Source organism: Lepisosteus platostomus, chromosome 10 (genome assembly GCF_059453375.1).
Source record: "Lepisosteus platostomus isolate fLepPlt1 chromosome 10, fLepPlt1.hap1, whole genome shotgun sequence".
In the NCBI taxonomy this organism is placed as follows: domain Eukaryota; kingdom Metazoa; phylum Chordata; class Actinopteri; order Semionotiformes; family Lepisosteidae; genus Lepisosteus; species Lepisosteus platostomus.
In genome coordinates, this window is record NC_142620.1 from 51,073,742 (window position 1) to 51,094,201 (window position 20,460).

General features: G+C 50.0%; 1 protein-coding gene across 1 annotated transcript; it reads left to right on the plus strand.

The window, feature by feature from the left end:
* Positions 1-6: 6 nt before the first annotated feature.
* Positions 7-17,399, plus strand: LOC148653931 (uncharacterized). The gene is made up of 19 exons (XM_088597517.1): positions 7-11; positions 1,642-1,696; positions 4,560-6,617; positions 6,902-6,977; positions 7,475-7,639; positions 8,199-8,306; positions 9,298-9,447; positions 10,122-10,193; positions 10,954-11,010; positions 11,597-11,695; positions 12,340-12,396; positions 12,498-12,563; positions 12,667-12,744; positions 12,836-12,907; positions 13,670-13,741; positions 13,835-13,885; positions 14,276-14,368; positions 15,591-15,674; positions 17,080-17,399. Exons 1-19 carry the CDS (start codon positions 7-9, stop codon positions 17,124-17,126), a joined length of 3,465 nt encoding a protein of 1,154 aa, XP_088453643.1. The 3' UTR covers positions 17,127-17,399.
* Positions 17,400-20,460: the final 3,061 nt, after the last annotated feature.

Below are 20,460 nucleotides of genomic sequence, written 5' to 3' on the forward strand. Positions count from 1 at the left end.
ACAGTTATGCCGTGACTTCATACTGTGTCTATTCCTTTTTGGATGCAAAGACCATGTAGTGATTTGCCTTGGTAATTCTTTACAGCAGGGGTGTGTGCCCTCATCCAGGAGGGCTGGTCAGTGTGTCTGCTGCTGTTCTCTGCCTGTTTTAGCGCAGCAGCCTCTGAAGAGCTGGGAGAATCTAGTGATCTGGTTAAACAGGCATCTATATGGTTTAGATTGGGAAGAGTGATATTCCAATGAAACCTCACAGACACACTAACCCTCCATGACCAGCACAGTGCACCCATGCCTTAAGCAAATTCAAAGCCCTGTACAGTAAGCAGAGCAAGAAATGCAGCAGAACTGTTGCCATTTGACACATCCATTTGTTTAGGTGTGGGTCTGTATTTCACATCAGTATCTTATTTTCACGTTGACATTTGTATTCACTTATTGCTGTTAAATCTGTTCAACGTAAATGGGGATGATACCATAATAGTGGTTCATAGCATCTGCCAAATCCTTTGGTAAAGTTTGTAGAAAACCCTCATCAGGACGAGAATTGTTTTTCTATCAAACACAGCTCCCTGGAGCTACTGGTTTAATAGGTACAGTGTGTGTCAGGGATTTATCTTATGGATAATTGTAATAACTTTGAAATTCCAAGGTCCTGTGCACACAATGTAAGACAACAGCTCCATAACAGATGGAAATAAAACTAGCATTCCTTAACGATTTGAGCCACATCAGGGCTTGGCTCACATTGGCCTATTGATACAAGTTAGAAATAGTGTTTAATGCTGTTTAAGCTCATTTTGAGTGCATGTAGACTAAAATGGAGTTAACACGGTGTTCATAAAAGGTGGAATTAATCGATTTACTCTAAACGTGGATTTGTCCATGAATGTACAGCAGTACAGTATCTATTTTAAGATGCTTTCAATGTTAAGTACTGACAAATGAAGCGGAGTCCTCCGTTACTTATGAAACGCTTTGAGTGGAGTGTCCAGAAAAAGCGCTGTAGATGTGTAAGCATATGTGTATATTTATTATTAGGCGCGCATGCTGACGCAGCTACCCACCTGATATATTAATAGGTGGCTCGTTCGACTACTCAACCCCGAGCGTTGTTCGCTTCTGTGTCATATAAGCTGAACTACGATTTATCACCATTGTTGATACGTTATTTAGCGTCAACATTTTCTCAGGCTTGGGGGACATCTTATAATAAAACAAGAGTTTTCAGTTCAACAGTATTCCTATTGAGAAACATGTTAGTAATAAAGTTACTCTAGTCAACAGTAACGCCTAACGAATAGACCGATAGGTTTCTTTCGGCTCTGTAACATTCTACAAATATTAAAAAACTGAATCAGTCTACAAACCTACAGTTAGCTCAGGCGAATCCTAACATAGTGTACTGAGCAAATTGATATTAATTTTAATGTTGCCCAACGATTTTACCGTTTGATAAAAATCTTACTTTTTATCCTAAAATATAGGAGTCCCATTATTATATCAAAAGGCTATACTGCAAACAATTGCAAGTTGTGCATTGAATTTATTGTTTTAGATGCTTTATTTATTTGACAATCAACACGGTCCTGTAACATTTGAAGGCCCTGTTATTTTTAAATAAGGGGTGTGACTTATTTAAAGGGCAAATTGGGAAACACGTGTGCTAAACCGGAAGGGCTGGATTGTTCTCCTGTCGGTAAGTGAGGTGGTTTCTGTCAAGTCAAAGTGAAGCGCCTACATGAGCTATATATAGGACACAATATTTTTAAATATAATTTTAAGAAAACTGATATCTAATCTTTATATACCATTAAAGAAATGAGACTACGAAAGAAAATCACCACATCGTGCTGATGGTATGCAGGTCTTCCCTTTATGTCGTGTGAGTTGTGTTAGTACACACACGTTTATGAGCCACACCTCTCTTTGTAACTTGACCGTTTCATCGTCATTTACGAGACGCTCCAATTAAAATCACGTTATCAAATGTTAAACTGCAATATTTTGCAGCCGTATCACATAAGCTCTGAATCTTCTTTTAGTACACAAAAATGCCTAACACAAATGTTGCTTGGCTAGAGCCCATTTGCAATTTTTTTCTCAACTGTTAGCTGAATGACTCATATTTTCTGTTACTTTGTTAAGCGGCATCCTTTTTTAAAGTTGTACTTCATCATTTTCATTTGAAACGCTATATTTTACCTGCGAAGCAATTCTAACAACTGTGAGAAGTTTGCCCGAAGCGCGCAGAGGATTGGCTAATGCAAAAATTAACGATGTCGGTGATTGGCTCATGGTGAAAAAGGACTTGCTAATATTCTTGCTGTCTATTGGCCAGTAACTTAAGAGCTCTCCTATAGGCTGGTGCTTGAGACGTCAGCCAATAAGAAGCGAAGAGAAGGTTTGAAAGTGAAGTGAGTTCCGGACCGGTTTAGGTAGCTGGTGGGATGTGTTGTTATGATGAAATTTGGAATTAATATTTTACTTGATCGTTTTTAGAACTGCACAATGAGTTTAAAAATACTGACTCAGTAGATGCTACATTACTGCAGTTAGGTATTTTTATTGCAACACTATTTTTAGATAACGCTGCCTGCTGAAGTACATAAGTATATTAAAATACATTTATGTATTTAAAATTATAATATTTATTGTATTGGAAATTATTTTGTTGTCAGTAGTCTAGCTTTTATTTATCTAAAAAAAACTTCTTTTCCTGACGTTCCCTTTTTACTCTATCTGTGTGTAATATCAGCGGAAGAAATATATATAGTTGGACATCGGGAATGGTAAGTAAACTCCTTTCTCTCCTCTAAATGCAACTTTATCTTTACTTACGGTTTCGGAAGCTCCCGAGCATTCCGTTCGTGAATAAAATGATCTTAATGCGCAGATGCAAAATAGTGATTAAGTATGTTAGGACAGTTTGCAAGCGAAAGAATGAATTAACGTTTTTGTGTTAACAAATGTTTGGGAAGAAATTAACCACCTAAAATCTTTTCCAGGAGTTCCTCGTCAGTGTTTTTGTATCAGTCATTCTGTCAGATTTGTTTAGGGTATAGCTTTATCGATCATTATCCAGGATCAATAAACGCATACAAAACGAGGATCACCCGAACAGCCTCCCCGTGTGTGTGATGTTTTAACTAACCCGTCTTGTCCCTGTGGCTGGTTTGGGTGACACGTTTTTCTTTACTTCTAAACAAAAAAATAATTAAGCCACTTAATGTCATCATATGATGGAGAAATTAAACAATTTACAGCAAGTTTGTCTGAAGCATTGTCGAATGTCGACCAAGGAACAGGCTGCATTTTAACGTCTTTTGTAAAATTGTCATGTCGTTATTCTCCTGGCGCCCTATCTTACATTCCTGCTACATTCCGAGACAGCGCCTTCCAAAAAAAACGCGATTATTTCGGGGGCTGTAGTTTGCTTTGTGTACCGCAGATGGCGCCAATTGGAACTGTTGCACACGAATGAGAGGGGTATCGGGCCACAAGCACTTAGGAGTTCAGAAGCGTATCTTGCTCTTGCTCAATGAACTTGGATATCTACCGGCTGTAAAAGAGCAACATTTTCCATGAGCCGTTTGCTTGAAGTAAAGATTGATTCAGGGAGTGATCCTGAATAGTTTACTCTCCGAGTGCTAGGTGGTTCAAACCCCAACACTGGGCATGCAAGAGTTAAACCCCCATACGGTCACCAATAGACCATGATTTGTTTTTACTCATGTCTGATTGGTGAATAATGGTGCAAAGATGGTCTAAAATATAGCATAGACACTTGTATATGCTAAGAATTTCTGAGCTAGAAGACTTTTTCAAGGAAGAGTTGGGGGGGGGGGGATTCTAAAGCAAGTATAGAAAGACTCTTAGCTGGCTGCAAGAAACGTTTGGAAGCTGTGACTTCTGTCAAAGGAGGTGTTGCTGAGTAGTGACTGTGACAGGATGCCCAAACGTTTGCACGTGCCACGTTCACTGGCTTATCTTTTTTCCAATCTGTTAAGTTAATCAAATAAATAGTAACTGTGCTTTAGAATGTGCGGAAACCTGTCATGTTTCGGTTTGTATCCTGCAGCGTTTTTCATTTCGACATGCAGTTTTAACCAGGGGTGCCCAAATGTTTGCATACAACACGGGCGGAGCGGGGGCTCTGTGGCTCAGGATCTGCGCCTGTGACTGGAAGGTTGCTGGTTCAAATCCCGCGGCCGGCAGAGGAATCCTACTCCGTTGGGCTCCAGAGCAAGGCCCTTAACCCCAGCTGCTCCAGGGGCGCTGTACAATGGCTGACCCTGCGCTCTGACCCCAAGCTTCTCTCCCTGTCTGTGTGTCTGTGTCTCCATGGAGAAAAGCTGGGGTATGTGAAAAGACGAATTCCTAATGCAAGAAATTGTATAGGGCTAATAAAGAAACATTATTATTATTATTATTATTCACTGTTTTAAATGGTGCTTCAAATTTTATGTAGGCATCTTTAGGATCCAGGTAATAGGTTTGCACCCACTCTATATCCAGGTAATAGGATATATGTACATGAATGAGTTTTCTCTCCAAACCAGGCCAATGAAAAGGAGAATCCCGGCAGCACAGGGTACCGCCTGCAGCGCCGCGCGCCGTCCCTGCTGAAACGGCAGTCCCTGCCCGCCCCCGGCGCGCAGGCCCGGCTGGCTCTGGTGCGGAGGCCTCTGAGGGACACGTGGAACCTGCAGGAGGCCCCTGGCTCGGCCCGGGGAGGCCCGAAGGAGCCCGGTTCCAAGTGCGGCGATGGCCTAGGGGCGCCGGGGAAGCGGACCTCGGTCCCGGAGAGGCGGTTCAGCTTGGACAGCGCGAATGCGAGGCCGTGCCGGGAGCCGGTGGCCATGGCCGCGAAGGGCGGCAAGGCTCCCCTGAAGGAGCCGACGAACCGGGCGAGGGAGCCGGGGGGTGAGGGAGCCGGGCGCGCAGCGAGGGAGCCGAGCCTCGAGGCCACGTTTGAGATCGCCCCCGCCGCGGACGATCCCAGACCTGCTTTCTTCCCGGCGCTGCTCGGCGCGGACCCGGATCGCGGCCTGCCGGTCGGCCTGCTGCAGGTGGAGGAGGACGGGGCCGGGGCCGGGGCCGCGGGCGGGGGGGCCCTCTCCCCGGTCAGCGAGCACCTCCGGCAGGTGCACGAGAAGCTCTCCAGGCGGCGGTACTTCCGCGAGCCCTCGGCGGGGCAGCCGGCCCGGCGGTGCCTGACCCCCGTGCTGGAGGAGCTGGCCCTGCCCGAGGAGGAGAAGGTCGCGCCGCTGGACAGGATCTGCTCGCTGTACCGCAGCTTCTTTGCCGTGGAGTGTGAGGGCCTGGTGGAGCAGATCCTGAGCAACCCCTCCAGCCCGGCCGGCCGGGGGGGCACCCCGTTGCTCGGGGGGGCCAGCGCCGGCGGGTGGCTCAGCATAGAGTTGGAGCCCCCGCCCCAGGGGCCCGGCCTGGCAGACAGCGTGGTGGAGCCGCCCTGCGGCGGGCTGGAGGCGTCCGAGATGTCGGAGGTGAGCCTCCTCAATCTGGACGAGCTGGACATGGAGCTGGTGAAGCTGAAGCAGGCCGGGGGGGCGGCGGCGGCGGCGGCGTCTGAGGAGCCCTGCAGCTCCCCTCGCAGGAGGTCCCCCGTGGCCCTCCTGATGGAGCGAATCCAGTCCTTGAGCAGCAACGCGGGGTCTTCCCTGGAGGGCACCTTCAACGTCTCGGACAGGAAGGAAGGCGGGCAGGCGGCGGAGGCCGATGGCCAAGAGGGTTCTCGATGCTGCGGCGAGGCGGGCTCCCCAGGGGCGAAGGCGAACGTGACCCTCGTCCTCTGCCCGCCCTCCGCGGCGGAGCCGAACTGTGGCGCTGTGGATCCCTCGGAGCTCGCCGCGGTGCCCGGCCAGGGCGCGGTCAATGAGAACGACACCTGGGAGCTGACCCTGGGGGGCGGGGAGGGGAAGCCTGCCACGTCCGACAGCAAGGACAGGATGTCGGTGGGGAACAGCTTCAGCAGCGACGTCTGCCCCCTCCTGGGCGATTTGGACAGCATCTTGTCCACGGACGACAGCCTGGTCAGGAGCCACCCCCTGATCAGTTCCACGCCCCTGGCGGTGCCCGACGTCTTCAACTTCCACCAGAGGGCGGCGTCGAACCCTGCCCCTTCGCAGAGGGAAGCGGTCAAGGCCAACAGCAGCGCCGGCTCGGAGGAAGGCAGCGTCCCTCCCCTGACCGACGGGCTCTTGAACAGCACCCGGGCGAGTTGCGCCGCGGCCAGCGGTTTTCCTAAACCCAAGCCCGGCACGTCCACCCGGAGAGCCAGCCTGGGCGGCCAGCCCTCCGGTGTCGCCAAGAACAGGAAGTCCCTCCTGCCGCCTCCCCCCCCTCCTCCTCCTCCTCCCTCTGCTAAGACCGGGCTGCAGGCCAACTGCTTTTCGCACCCCAGGATGCTCGACCTGCCCAAGCCGGGCCCGTCTCGGCGCCTGTCTTTGACGTACCCCTCTGGACCTGTCGGCGCTGCTGGTTCTTGCCCCCCCAGCGCTGTCCTCCGGAAACCCCCAAGGTCTGCGGGGAAGCAGCTCGACGGGATCCCCAAACCTGCTGCTCGTGGCCAGACCCCCGCCAGCTCTGCGGGGGAGGTATGTTCTTCCCGTTAAGGCCTGCAACCTGCCGGTTTTCTTTAAAAGCTTCTTTCACGTTAATCAAAAGCAGCTGACATTCTCTCCTTCTGCTGGAGTCCCTCCAGCCTGGGCTCACTGTTTCCAGGTCTGGGCTCGCCGAGGGTGATCTAGCAGGCTGTGTCCCTCGGTGTCCAGCAGCGATTGTTGTTGGAATGCATCACACGACGTGTTAAGGGCTTTGTCCTGGTTAAGATGCAACTTTAAGTTTTCCGTCGGCTAAGATGCTCGTTTTTTCCCTGTAGAGTTCTGCAGGCGCGCCCTCGAGCGTCCTGTCGAGACTGTCGTTCGGCGGCAGGGGCGAGCATCTGTCCACCGCAGGTAGGCCGATCGCCGTGAAGAAGCGGGTTTTAAGAGGTTGGGTGGACGTGGGGCTTGACAACAGGGCTCCTGCAGAAGAGGGTTGAAAGTTAAATCTGCAGATCCCAGTCTTGCGAATGAGTGTCGTAGTTAGCAACCTTATTGGCTTCATTATAATGAAGAATTCAGTCAAGGGTGGCCAGGCCTGCTCCTATCCTCTCTAATCTCTAACCTGTTAGATCTGTCGCTTAACTGAATGGACGAGCTGCTAGATGGTAGCCTTGGTAAATTCATTCAATTCAAGTTCCTGAATACATATTCGTTCAGTTGTGAAACGCCTTGATAAAATACAACTTCCAATGTGTGTAGAAAGTGGGGGGGGGGGTGAAAAGTGCGAGTCAATTCTTTTAGGTAGACGCAGAGCTGGATTATGCCGCTGTGATGCTGTTAAAGTAAAAGAAAGCAGCGAATTGACTTGGCGGCTGTGCTGTTTATGATGGGATTTTGTCTTTCCTCAGGTAACAGGCTGCAGGCCTCGGGGCTGCCGAAACCTGCTGCCTCGGGGCTGAGAGCGCCCGTGTCCCGCAGGTCAGCGCTGGGGCCGAAGGTCCCGGGGACACAGCCTGGGAGAGGCACCGCGGCGTCGGGCACAGCCAACCCCAAAGAGCTCCTCGGTGCGCCAGGTCCGTCCCTCATGTATCGTGGCTGACCAGTGTAGAAACAAGCCCAGAGCCAACACTGGTCATTAAGCCTGTAGACCAACGGGTTATACCTGCGATCTGCTGTCTAGCTGAGTAATTGCAGTGAGCCCAGTCAGTGCGGCAATGGTTCATTGATAATCAAGTATACTTTTCTTTCATAATGATCGGCTTTTACCAGTGTCCGCCTGTTTTTTAGGAGCAAATAGAGGGTTTGTGTTAGTTCTCTGCCCTGTTTGTGTTTGAATGTTTAGTGGCTTTGCTCTACAAGTGAGAGTGAGGGTTCGGGGGGGCCAGCGGGTGTACTTTGGGTTATTTTTTTGTGTGTGTGCGTGTGCGTGTTGCAACACCGCCCGTGTGCCTGTCCCAGAGTCCCAGCCTGCCGCTGCACGGACTTTTCCGGCACATTGTGGGACTGCATGTGATTTCCAGAACCCCCGAGGGAGGTGTCTGGGGGCGGGGGGGTGTCTCTGTGCTGGGTGGTTTTGCCTTGGCCATTCGGGGGGGGCCCGTGTTGAGGAGCTGACCTGTGACCTGTCTGCAGGGTCCGAGGTCCCAGGCTCCTCCAGCAGGGTGCGCCCACAGACCCCCAAGCTGGCTCGCAAAACAGCCGACGAAACCCTTCTTCCTGTTGCCAAGAGGAAGAAAGTCGGTAGGAGTCTTTCTTTTTCTAGTCGCCTAGCTTTAGAAAGGCACCGCCGAGCAATTTAAGTCCTGACTGATTGTGGAGAAATGCATGTGTACCACACGAGCCATACTGGCTGAGCTGGGACTACCACGTACATCTTTCAAAGATCACACCGTCTTGTGTAAAATGGGTTTTCCTGGGATCCTGAATCCCAGTGGGGCCTCAGTGCAAGCTGTTAGCTGAGCTGTCTCCTCCTCACTTGGGAACTGGACATTTTTCCCCAGCCCATTTCAGACTGGTCGTTGATATAAGGCTCATCTGTATTTTCAACTGTAAACTGCTACACTGGGGGGGTTTAAGCTTTATTTTTAGTGGTTCCGTAACAGTTTTATTGGAATATGGGCGGCCCAGCGGTGTGGTGGTCACGTTGCTGTCTTGCCGACGGCTTTTGGTTCATAGGCTCAATTCCAGAGTGAGGTACCTTATGTGTGGAGCTTGCATGTTTCCCATATCCAAGTGGGTTTTCCCCAGGGCCTTTGGTTTCTATCCACCTCCCGTAGACTGCTTCCTGGGTTAATGGCTGTCATAAGCGTGCCTGCGTGTTTGTTGTATGCACAAGTGCAATGAAATGGTTATGTGCATGCGTGCTCCAAAACCGACATTAAGGAAACGCCGAACATAAACACAGAGCAGCAGCAGCACAAACAACAGAGTTAAATAACATGCATCTTAAATGCCTAAAAGGTCAGCACTAGCAGTGTGCAAAAAAAACCCATCAGTGTGAGTCTGGAAGAGGTAGAATTCAATAATCTGACTGCTTGCAGGAAGAAGCCGTGTGTCCGGCAGTGGACTAGTCTCTAGAGTCTAGAGCCTCCTTATGATCCAAGCTCTGGCTTTCTGCCCCTCTTAACCGGAGTAAGGAGCTTCCTGATGAAAAGAGCACAGGCCGCTGCCTTTGGCCCACAGCCTGGCCCTGCTTTTGTTGCCCTTATTACAGCCTGTTCCTCTGCCCCAGCAGACCCTGTGTCCTCGGGCATCGCTGTGCCGAAGGTCCCTGGGTCCGCGGGGGCCCCCAGGGGGCTGAGGCGGCCAGCTACACGCCTGTCTGGAAGGATACCAGAGTCAAGAGAGACTGGCCCTCCCTCTTCAAAGGGCTTGCAGGCAGGTAGGTGGGCAACCTGTCTGAAGGAAGAGGTGCTGTTTCCAGTATGATGAGGGTTGGACTTTATGAAAATGCCCCTGCTTCTAGTATGAAGTCGCAAGTGTCAGTCGTGTATGTTGCTTTTATATAGCATCTCAAAAGGGAAACATTCACAAAGCACTGTATTTTAAAAACCACTTGATCTAATAGATGCCTGAAAACAGACTTGATAGGGCAACACTGAAAGAGAAAAAAGGCTTGTTTCTTTCCAATAACTCTATATATCCTGAATTATTGAAATCTTCGTGAATCGTGGCTGACCAGTGTAGAAACAAGCCCAGAGCCAACACTGGTCATTAAGCCTGTAGACCAACGGGTTATACCTGCGATCTGCTGTCTAGCTGAGTAATTGCAGTGAGCCCAGTCAGTGCGGCAATGGTTCATTGATAATCAAGTATACTTTTCTTTCATAATGATCGGCTTTTACCAGTGTCCGCCTGTTTTTTAGGAGCAAATAGAGGGTTTGTGTTAGATCCCAGTAGTGAGGATCTGTCAGGGGTAATGTTTCAGAGTTCTTTAATTTTATAGTTCTTAGTCGATATGAACTGCCAGTTTAATACCATTCATTGGATGCTTCCTCTTCTCCATCTCTGTCTAAGGGACCCCCCTTTCTCTTTTTCCTGTTTTTTCTTTTCCAGGTTCTGCCCTCTTGACTGCTCCTAAACTGGGACTCCGGCCCCCATCTGTGTGTCTGTCAAAGAGGAGCAAAGGTCAGCGAATCGCCCCGCCTCTCCCCCTCTTACCCAGAGCAGCCCTGGCGTGTGTTTATCCACTGGGCTGTGTGCTGTTCGCAATCTGTCCACCTGTTCCTGTTGAGCGGGCTGTTGGAAGCACCGCCTGTGTGTCTGAAGTCGGGGCTCTGGGCTGTGAACTCTGTGGCCAGACTGGGGGAGGATGAGGGGGGGAGAGACTCCGCAAACCCCGCCCCTCCCCCCTCAAGCCACCAATCGCCCTTCAACATGTCACAGGCCGCACACCTCCCCCATACAGGAGGCTCGGTGCTGATTGGACAAGAGGCGCGTCCCCCTCACTGACCGCACCGCAAGTGGCTGCAGGGGTCGCTGGCAGATGAGGGAACCGTTTCCCCTCTGGTGACGGTGTCCAGGCTCGAACCCGCGGTCGCGGAGCTCCGTCCGCTCGGCCGTCGCCTTTATCGCTTCAGCTGCTCGGGGCTCTGTCCACGCTCTCTAACGTTTCTGGTGCAACGTCCTGTTAGCCTCGCTGCTCGGGCCTGTTGGAGGAGTGCGGGTTACCACCGAGCCGGTTTCCTTATCGTGGTTCAGAGGCCAGTCTCTGCTCGCTATGGCCGCGACCGAGTGGTCTCTGCTGCTCTGTAGGTGGTGACGGCGTAAAGCTGTGAAGTGGCAAACGGTTCTGTGTGATGCAGCACACCCCAGTCATAAACGCGACATAGATCCTGCTGGGCAGAGACTGGCCACCACTGACCCCTGCTGGTCTTCATCTGTCCAGGTGCTGTCCCCTCGGCAGACCACGGGTCAGCCACTGCTCAGCCCCAGGAATCTGAAGGTAGGCCACCAGAGCTGCTGGACATGTCGCCATGTACAATTTTCAGTTTTTCCACTGCAGTCTCTTTGCAATCCAATGTTTTTGTGGTTCATTAGAGGCTGTTGCCTGCCTTTTCCCATGATGCCTGAAACAATAATATAAACAGGATTCCTGCGAAGCTTACTTTAGCTTGCAGCTGGCCTGTGCTCCCCTGACTTTAAAACCAGAGCAGCACCTTTTAGTTTTTTGTATTCGACATCCTGGAACACCTCTTGAATTCTGAAAATGGCAGAGCATGGAAATGTGCTTGTGGATCTCTGATTGTCCAGGGTTTCCTCCCAAGCTGTCGGGCATTTGCTAGCCCTGTAGCTGCATAATATGATTGTGCATTGAAATCAAATTTAAAGACGTTAAATTGCATGTGACCACTGGCTCATGCATCATTCCCTGAGTTATCTGCTCCAATTTCATTACAGTGCATTTAGAACAATGCCCACGGCTAATTAAGGTTTTGCCCCTTTAGTGCTGAGCTTGTGTGATATTTCATTCTCCACTGTCGTGATCTTCTCTAGGCAGAATTTGCTGACTGAGACTTGCTCTGTGGCAGTTTCACACTTACTTTTCTCCACAGTGTCTGCCCTATCAGCTAATGTGACGTTTGGGGCAAAAACACCACCTGCTGCAACTCCAGAGATAGCAAACAAAGGTATGATTTGATTAATGCTGTGCCAGAAGGCTAGTTAATTTCTTACTGTATGTCCATAAAAATTGATTCGACCTTTAAAGTTCCTTATGAGGTTTCAGTTAAATTGCATCACCTGATTCTTAGATATGGACAGAAGCAAGACTTTTCCTTATTGTTGCATAAGTTTAACCTGTCAGCCAGCACAACCTTTGTGCTAGAGCTGATTTTTGTAAAAAACTGGGATCAGCTGCATCCCGAAGATTTTATTTGGGAAAAGTCAACAGGTTTGGCCCTACTTCTAAACATAAGGTTAAGACTGGCTGTGGTGGTCAGGCCTGGGGCTGTAGCAAGATTTACAGCCCTTGTATCTTCAGACTCTGCTTGTGGAGATAACGCCTCTCTCTTCCAACAGAGCTCTTAATGAGATCATTGGGCACTGTTATCATGCTCTAAAATGGGTTACTAATTTACAGAAGCTCTAAACCTCCTGCTCTGCTAGTGCTATGAGCGTCTGTCCCATCCTGTCCTTTGTGTTGGCCAATTTGAAGCCAAAACCAGCAAGTATCTGCTTAAAGCATCTCCTCATGGCTTCCGTCTGAGGTCTTAGTCCAGTGGGCGTTGGGCTCAGGCGCATTTGGGCTGTTTTTTTTTTTTTTTCCCCCTAGGTGCTGCTCAGTCCCGTCTGGACCCTAAAGACCCAAGCCCAGAACGAGCCGCCCAAGGTAAAGTCCGTTTATGATCCCTCTAACGGACGTATTATTTAGTGGGATAATAGGGTTTGGACACTCCAGTGACCCTTTTTTTAAAATCTCCTGCTCTGTAGACGAGTCTTCTGCGAACGTGACTTTTGAAACAGCCCGGCCAGCTGGGCCCGGGACACAGAATTCAGGTGAGGTCCTGGCGCCGAACCCGCTGCCCCTGGACTGCTTTCGCTTTGACCTGCCTGCCTCTGAGGCCTGATATGGTGTCCTTCTTCTGTTTCTTTCCTGCAGTTCCCTCCCCGCCTGTCAACCGGACGCTGGACATCGCCAGCCCTGGGCGAGCCGGGAGCCTGCAGGAAGAGCCAGCCGGTAGGTGTCCGCCCCGGCTCCTGCGGGCGGGCTGCTGGGCTCTATCCCACGTCCGCCGCTTACCCCCACTCTGCCTGCCTGTTCCCTCCAGGTGGCGCCGCGGCCTCCTGGGCTGGACCCGCACCGCAGTCGGACTCACCCGCAGCCCCCCTCCAGAACGATGGTAAGCACACGTGCGACTCGGAAACCACTTCTCCGCCATTGCTGTTCTTAGCTTTTTTTCTTTTTTTTCCTGACCCTCTCGGCCAAAGTGCTTTGCCCGGGTGTAAGTGCGTCCGGTGTATTTTGCTGGAGCATTCAGAGTGAGGCACCTGGCTCGGACTACACCCGGGATCCATCCTGTTAGACGCCTGGAGATCTAACTGCTCCTCCACCCTGCTTAAAACGCCAGAGAAAAACCTGCAAACATTTTGCACTTCGTGGTTTTGTTGCTGCAGAGAGCTGCCTTGACCCTCAGGTCAGAGGTCACGCTAGCAATGGTGTTGTCCCCAGAAAAAAACTTTAAGGCCAGACGTACGGGACTCTGGGGGGGGAAGCTGCATCCACACGTTCCTGTGTGACTGCGTTAACGAGAAAACATTGAAGTGTTCTTGCAACAGGTGTACAGCAGCCAGATGAAACCTGGACAGGCGGTGTTCCAGCCTGGGAGCTGGAGGAAATGGTGACAGAGATGCATTGATGCTTTCTCTCTGCTGGCAGGATGACTTTCAATGGCTTTTCAGCCGGTTCTGCCCTTGAGAAACCGCTTTTGACAATCCTGCAGTTCCTGACCCTTGTGTAGCTGGGGGTCTTTGTGCGCTTGTATCCCAGGTCGTCTACTGCGTGTCTCTTGTTTGGAGATCTGCCTTGTAACTGTCAAACCAACCCCTCCTTTCCCGAGCTCTTGATCTTTCCAGCTGGCTTACGGCCTGATCCGCTTTTCCAGACTCTTCTCCGTCGGCCAACCTGACGTTTGAAGCGGGGGAGCGTGCTGGGAGCCCGGTGGGGGAGAATCTGGGTGAGTTTCCTGTGTCCCGCCTGCGGCGGCCGGCTGGCCAGCGACACACTCCCTCTCCCCCAGGGTTGACTTCTCCTGGGTTCTCCTTCCCAGGTGCCTCTTCCTTGGACGAGCAGGCTGCCAGTCCTCCAGACAAGAGCCAAGGTAAGAGCAGTTCCCCCTTTTATTTAAGTGTCTCTAGATATTTAACCCTGAAACGGGGGGTCTCCAACCTTAGCCTCATAGCTCACCCTAAATCCCTTGCTGCTTAAAGATAAGAACATTTACAAACAAGAGGTAGCCATTCAGTGTCTCCTGTTTGGTGGTAAGAAACCATAATTTATTTTTTATGGTCTCCCGTGTGAGTCCTTTTCAGTTAAGTACGCTGAGCTTATGCACAGACGCACACCTCTGTTAAATGTGCTAGATGTTGCGTCTTTACCTGCATCGGGGGCAGTAAACCAGCCCAGCTGGCAGGTAGTGGCTGATTGCAGTGGTGACGGGGGTCCTGCAGACTGGGCGCGTGCTGATGCTCTTTCCCTGTTCTCGTCTCAGGCTCTGCGTCGTGCAGCGACTGCGCTGAGAGCCGCCGGGAGAGCAGGGCACTGCTGGCCAGGTGCCGACGTCTAGAAGAGCAGCTGAAAGCAGGTACGTCTTTGTTCTTCTGCCGAAGGGGTCACTTTATGTGAAGGTGAAAAGCTTATTTTCCCCCCTGAGGGGTGGTGGGGCTATGAAATGATGGATGCATGCAAGGAGTCTCTCGAGTCTGCAGGGTGGAGGACCGAGTTGCAGCGGCCCTGAAGAGACGGGCCTTTCTGGGTGTTTGTCAGGTGTGAGGAGTGGTACATGTTGTAGTACCACCATCAGACCACTAGGGGTCTTAGTGCCCAAAGAGCAGTAATACTGTGTTCTTGTATGCGGCCCACTCCTGGTCCTAGAGGGCTGGCGTATGTGTATGTGCAGGTTTTATATTCCTGCCCTCCATTCCTTTCAGTTCTTCAGTTGCTCAGTCAGCTGATTATTGGCTTCATTAGAGCACTTGAACATTTTTCTTTTCCTGCTCTTAATGGGGGGGCAGTATTCACGTGTCCAATACTGAATTTGTGCTTCTTAATAGAAACATTCCACACAGCCCTGCTTTTCTCCTTTGCCTTCCGAAACAGAGTCAAAACTATATATTTTTTTCAGCTTCCTGGGTGTTTAATGGTTTCTCCGTTTTGAGTAGGTCTATGACACTCAAGGGGCAGCAGTGTGGAGCAGCATGTAGGGTTCTGGACTCGTAACTGGAAGGTTGTGGGTTCAAATCCCAGATAAGATACTGCTCTGGTACCCCTGAGCACGTTAGCTGCTGACTGAAGGGTTGCAGTACAATCCCTATATACTCCAGTGTAAATGAGTGTAGACAAACTTCTAGAGCTAAACATCAGCCAAATAAAGTAGTAAAAATACAGTGAGAATCCTTTATGCAGAAAGCTATTCAATAATCCCCACAATGTTTTTGAGATTATATTGCATTTTCTATTAAAATGTGTAGCTACATTTTCTAAGGACTAGAAAGTTTCATGTACTTTGCATTTTAAAGCCTTAGCGAAAGTGCTTGATTTCATTGCATACTGTACTTATCGAACAACTTTATTGTTTGCAGTGGGTATGTTGCCTGCATTAAGGCTTTGCAGAGTTCCCACTTTGCTGTCTTTATTAAAACCAATCTCCCAGATCGCTCCTGTGCCTTTTATAGCAGTTGTCAGTTTCTGCTGGTAGTGAACCAGAAGACCTGCTACCACTAAAGACTGTGGAAAGAAACATCTCCTGGTCTTTCCGGTTCAGTCCTGCTCAGGATACACAACGTTGTCTTTTTCTCTCTTGCCAGGATCTGCGCAATGTGAGCTGTACTGCCAGGAAAACCAAATGCTCCATGAAAGGTGTCGACTTCTAGAAGAGCAACTCAAAGCAGGTCAGCTCTTCCTCTTAAGAGCTAAAGCAAACTCGAGGCTGTTTTGCGCTTGCACAAGAACAAAATCCCTCATCTTGCAAAGGGTCCCCCAAAAGCAGACCCCCACCTTTTCTGGTGAGGTGCACATCTATACATAATGCCCGTACACTTATGTGGTGCTTTTCTGGACATGCCACTCAAAATGCTGTTCAGGTTCTAGGGAATCCCACCACCACCAGTGTGCAGCCCCACCTGGAAGATGCACCAGTCTGCCCCCCCACACACCAGCTCTCAGTGGGGAGGAGAGCAGAGTGATGAAGCCAGTTCAGAGATGGGGATTATTAGGAGGCCATGATTGGTAAAGGCCAGGAGGAAATTTGGTCAGGACACTGGGGTAACACCCCTACTCGTCTCGAGAAACACCCCGGGATTTTTGATGACCACAGAGAGCCAGGACCTCAGTTTTACATCTCATCCGAAGGACGGCGCCTATTTTACAGTTTAGTGTCCCCTTCACTATACTGGGGCATTAGGACCCCCACAGACTGCAGGGTGAGCGCCCCCTACTGGCTGCACTAACACCTCTTCCAGCAGCAGCCTTAGTTTTTCCCAGGAGGTCTCTTATCTAGGTACTGACCAGTCTCACACTGCTGAGCCCCAGTGGGCTGCCAGCTGTGAGCTGCAGGGTGATATTGCTGCTGGTATGGTTATAATGGAAAATGGCATTTTTGCGTTGATGCCGTTCCCCTGTGCCTCCAACGCTTTCAAACTCCCCCTGCCGAGAGTGTTTGGTCACTGTGGACTTGGCACGTGTCTCGATAGTGCGGTGCAGGTTCCTCTCAAGGTGACTTGAATTCTGTGGAACACTAACCGTTAGCAGTGGTAATGAGCTGAGTCTTGTTGGCTTTTTCTGAGCTGTAAAAAGATGTACTTAAATATCGGAACACTGTTCCCTGTATTAGTAAATTCCCCTCCCCCCCCCCCATTCCATTTATCTGGAATGTGATTTGACCGCAAAGAGCAGGAAGGGGGGGTTTTAGCAGGATGTTCTTGGCTTTAACCCCCTGTGTGAGCTGTGCGTTCGAATCGGTCGCCAAGTGCGGACACTCCCGGAGGGGGGGGGACGTGCTCTGTGGCTGTAGAGGACGCGTCGGCCGTCTGCGGGCCTCCAGCGGCGCATGTAGGGGCTCCCCGGGGGGTGTGGGTTATTGACGAACCCAGCCCAGACCTGCGCCCCCGGCGGCCGGGAAGGATTGCGATCTCATCCGCACACCTCTGCAGAGGAGACGAGCGAGGGCTTTAAAAATCCTTCCAGCGCGATCAAGCCAGCGCAGCCCTTCGGAGTGCGCTACCTGTCCGGGTGAAGCGAGGGTGTTGCAGAGCGCCGGCGAACGCGTCTTCATTCGTTCCCTCTCCCTTTTTACAGCCATTCTGAAGACCCGCGACGCGAGTGCGACAGAGACGCCCCACTGAAGGATTTATATCGGGTTTTTTTTTTGCTTTTATTCAACAGTCTGCTGGGGGTGGAGTGGCTGTTGGCTTCTACACCGTTAGGTTGCACGATAAATGTTGTATTAAATAAAGCATTTTTTAAACCATTATTTTAAAAATCTGTCCTTGCGAGCTGAGGTGGCAAGCAGGGGCAGGGTTCGAAGGCGTCGCGTACACTGCAATCTGACCTGCTCCTTTTGAATGTTTTTGCTGCACACAAAACGCTAATAAAGTGCTTTAGCTTTTTGTCAACCAGATGGGATGGATTCATTTGCTCACCTTATCCTGTACAAGAGCCTAAGCCTTGTCAGTAATGTGCAATTTTAAAATACTCATCTTTTTTAGAATGGCCCACAACTCCTCCAGGGCTGATCTTGCCCTCCATTCCTGTGGGTTTTGTTCCTCCCATATTCCTAGGTATCCAGTTCGTATAATTATTTCATTAGATAACTGATTCTTGTAACCAGACTCTGGTGTGATTTATAGGCGATTTTCCTTTCAATGAAGTGAATGCCTTGTGTGATCAATTGTAAAAGACTTGAAGAAAAATCCTATGTCTGACGTAGGAACCTTAGGTGGCTTTGTGGTTTGACAACTCGGATTGGAACACAAGAAGACACCACACCCTCCAGGAACTTGAGTTTGGAGTTCACGACTCCTGATCAAGAAGCCTCGAGACTAAATGTGTTAAGGGAATGTGAGTGCTCAGTAAATACCCCCCTAATCATTCTGAACTTCTTACTAACATGACTGCAAAGTGTGATTTTGGTACTTTGAAGTCAAGTTGTCCTTGGCTTTTTTTTTTGTGTGCAAAAGTACCGTCTTGGTGGAAACACTTATGCTGAAAAGTAAAGAAGGTTTTGGCTGTGGGTTTTGTGATGCCTTCCACTCTCACCTCTTCAATCCCAGCGTGCATTTGTTGGGTGCACCCAAGGACATTGCTGAAACCAGAGGAAATCCTTAAACTTCTAGTGAAACCAGGTCTGCTGACCTAAGAGTTAGTTTTGCAGACCGTGGTTAGAAAAAGATTGTATGCTGTCTAAAAATAGGCAGCTCAAGATCCGTGATCATAAAAGCCGGTGCAACAGTTCAGATGCTTCCTCAGTGCATCCGTCTTGAAGAACTGTGATCATCTCCCATTGACCAATTCTTTTTAAAAGGTAGTACTCGGTGATGAACTGCAATGGCATACTTTGACAGATATTCAAGGCAAGGAGAGTGAATTGCACCCTTTGTGTGTGGTCACTGTAAATGAGAATGCACAGTAGGAGTGGACCAAGAGGAGGAGCCCAAGATGCCAGTGCTGCTGGCTGGGTTCTCGGAAGCCAGTGGAGCCAAGGGTCTCGTCTGTGTTGCATGACTGCAGTGTCGGCTTCAACAGCACGGCTGAGCAGCTTCTTCCAGACTCCTGTCACCACCGAGATTCCACTTGTGTTCCCTGGTTCACATTTCCCAATTGGTTCTGAAGAAATCTCTGGTGGCTTTGGCCTTGCCCGTGCGTTTGAGGACTTTGAGCACGTGCGTCAAGTCAGCTGGCGTTCTGTGTTCAAGCGCAGAGAGATGGTGCGGTACGCTCTTTTCCAGTTGGAGAGCTGGACAGAACAGTAGGACAGTCTGTCCTTTGCCTCCTCGTCTGTCAGGTGATAACTTGGTGTTTGCAGGTCTGCTGGGAAAGCGTTGAAGAACAGATAGCACTGATGAGCCCTTTCACTGAACTGTGTGGCCGATCGTTTGTTTGGAAGACCTGCGCCAGAATTTTGGAATTATCTGGCCTGGAGAAAGCCATAGTCCAACCAGGCAGCAGGTTTAGAAGAGCCTATGGTGGCCACTATAAACAGAGATGAATGTTTATAACAGTGTTTGTGTATGGGGGTTTTTAAAGGGCCTAACCTGCATCTGTCAAACACAAAATGAGCTGAGTTGGAGGTAAGAGGTGAGCTGAAACCCACATCCTGTTTCTAGTCTAGAAGCAAAGCGTTGCAGTTCATGTTAAAATTGAGCTGTTTGCCCATTTGGTTATTTTACATGAGCACCTTGGTTTCTTAGAGTGCGATTTAGACTTCACTAAACGTTTACTTTTGTCTTCCTCTTATTTTTGGAAGAACAGATGGTGCAGGTTTCTTCTCTCATCTCGGGGTAGAATGGTGCCCCACGGGGAAATTCTGTGGTCTACAGTAAACTCCAACTTTGAACTTGATTGCCTTGCCCTTGCAATCCTAAAAATGTAGTTTAGACGTGAGAAGCCTAAACTGGTGAGACATCCCCTTTGCATCTGTTTCCAGTCCTTGAAGGCTGACCGTACAGATAGCAGCTGCTTTCATGATTACTCCCCCGTCACCCCCCCCCCGTGCTCACCCACCCCCAGCAGAACAGCAGTGACAGCTGCCAGCCTGCAATCAGGCTCCTTGTTGCATCAGCTGCCTGGAGTCTCCACAGGCTCCTGCAGTCTCTCTTCCACTAGCCTCCTGTATAAGCCATCCATCCATTTTCTAACCTCTGTTGTGTCACACACATGTTCAGGTGTCTGGGTAGGAGAAGTCTCTATTTCATACGCATGGGGAAGACCGGCTTGCACCCACCGGACTCAAAAATAAGTAACTAAGGATGGTCTTTTATACTGTGAAACAAGCAAGTTACTACAACACAATCTAAACAAATGATAAGACAACAACACATCCCAATACCATAAACCATATCTAAGTTGCAGACTAGACAAAAGTTAGTTCTTTTCATATGTTCTGGGCACACAGCCAGCTTGCCTCTTACATGCCCTTTATCTTACTGACCAAGGATAGGCCACACATTTATATATTTGGGTGCAAAGCCAACTACAAGCTACTAGACTGCATGGTTTGCAAAAATACAAAAATGATATCTCACTTCCCAGGTCTCTCCCTTATCTCTTCACCTCTTTGTCCAGTTCAAGGTCACGGGGGGCAGAGCCTATCCCAGCAATCGAGGGGTAGAAGGCAGGGTACATCCTGCAGCCATATCACCCTGCAACTCACCACTGGCAGCCCACTGAAGCTCAGCAGGTGTGAGCCTGGTCAGTACCTGGATGGGAGACCTCCTGGGAAAAACTAAGGTTGCTGCTGGAAGAGGTGTTAGTGGGGCCAGCAGGGGGCGCTCACCCTGCGGTCCATGTGGGTCCTAATGCCCCAGTATAGTGACGGGGACACTATACTGTAAACAGGCGCCGTCCTTCGGATGAGATGTAAAACCGAGGTCCTGACTCTCTGTGGTCATTAAAAATCCCAGGGCGTTTCTCGAAAAGAGTAGGGGTGTAACCTCAGCGTCCTGGCCAAATTTCCCATTG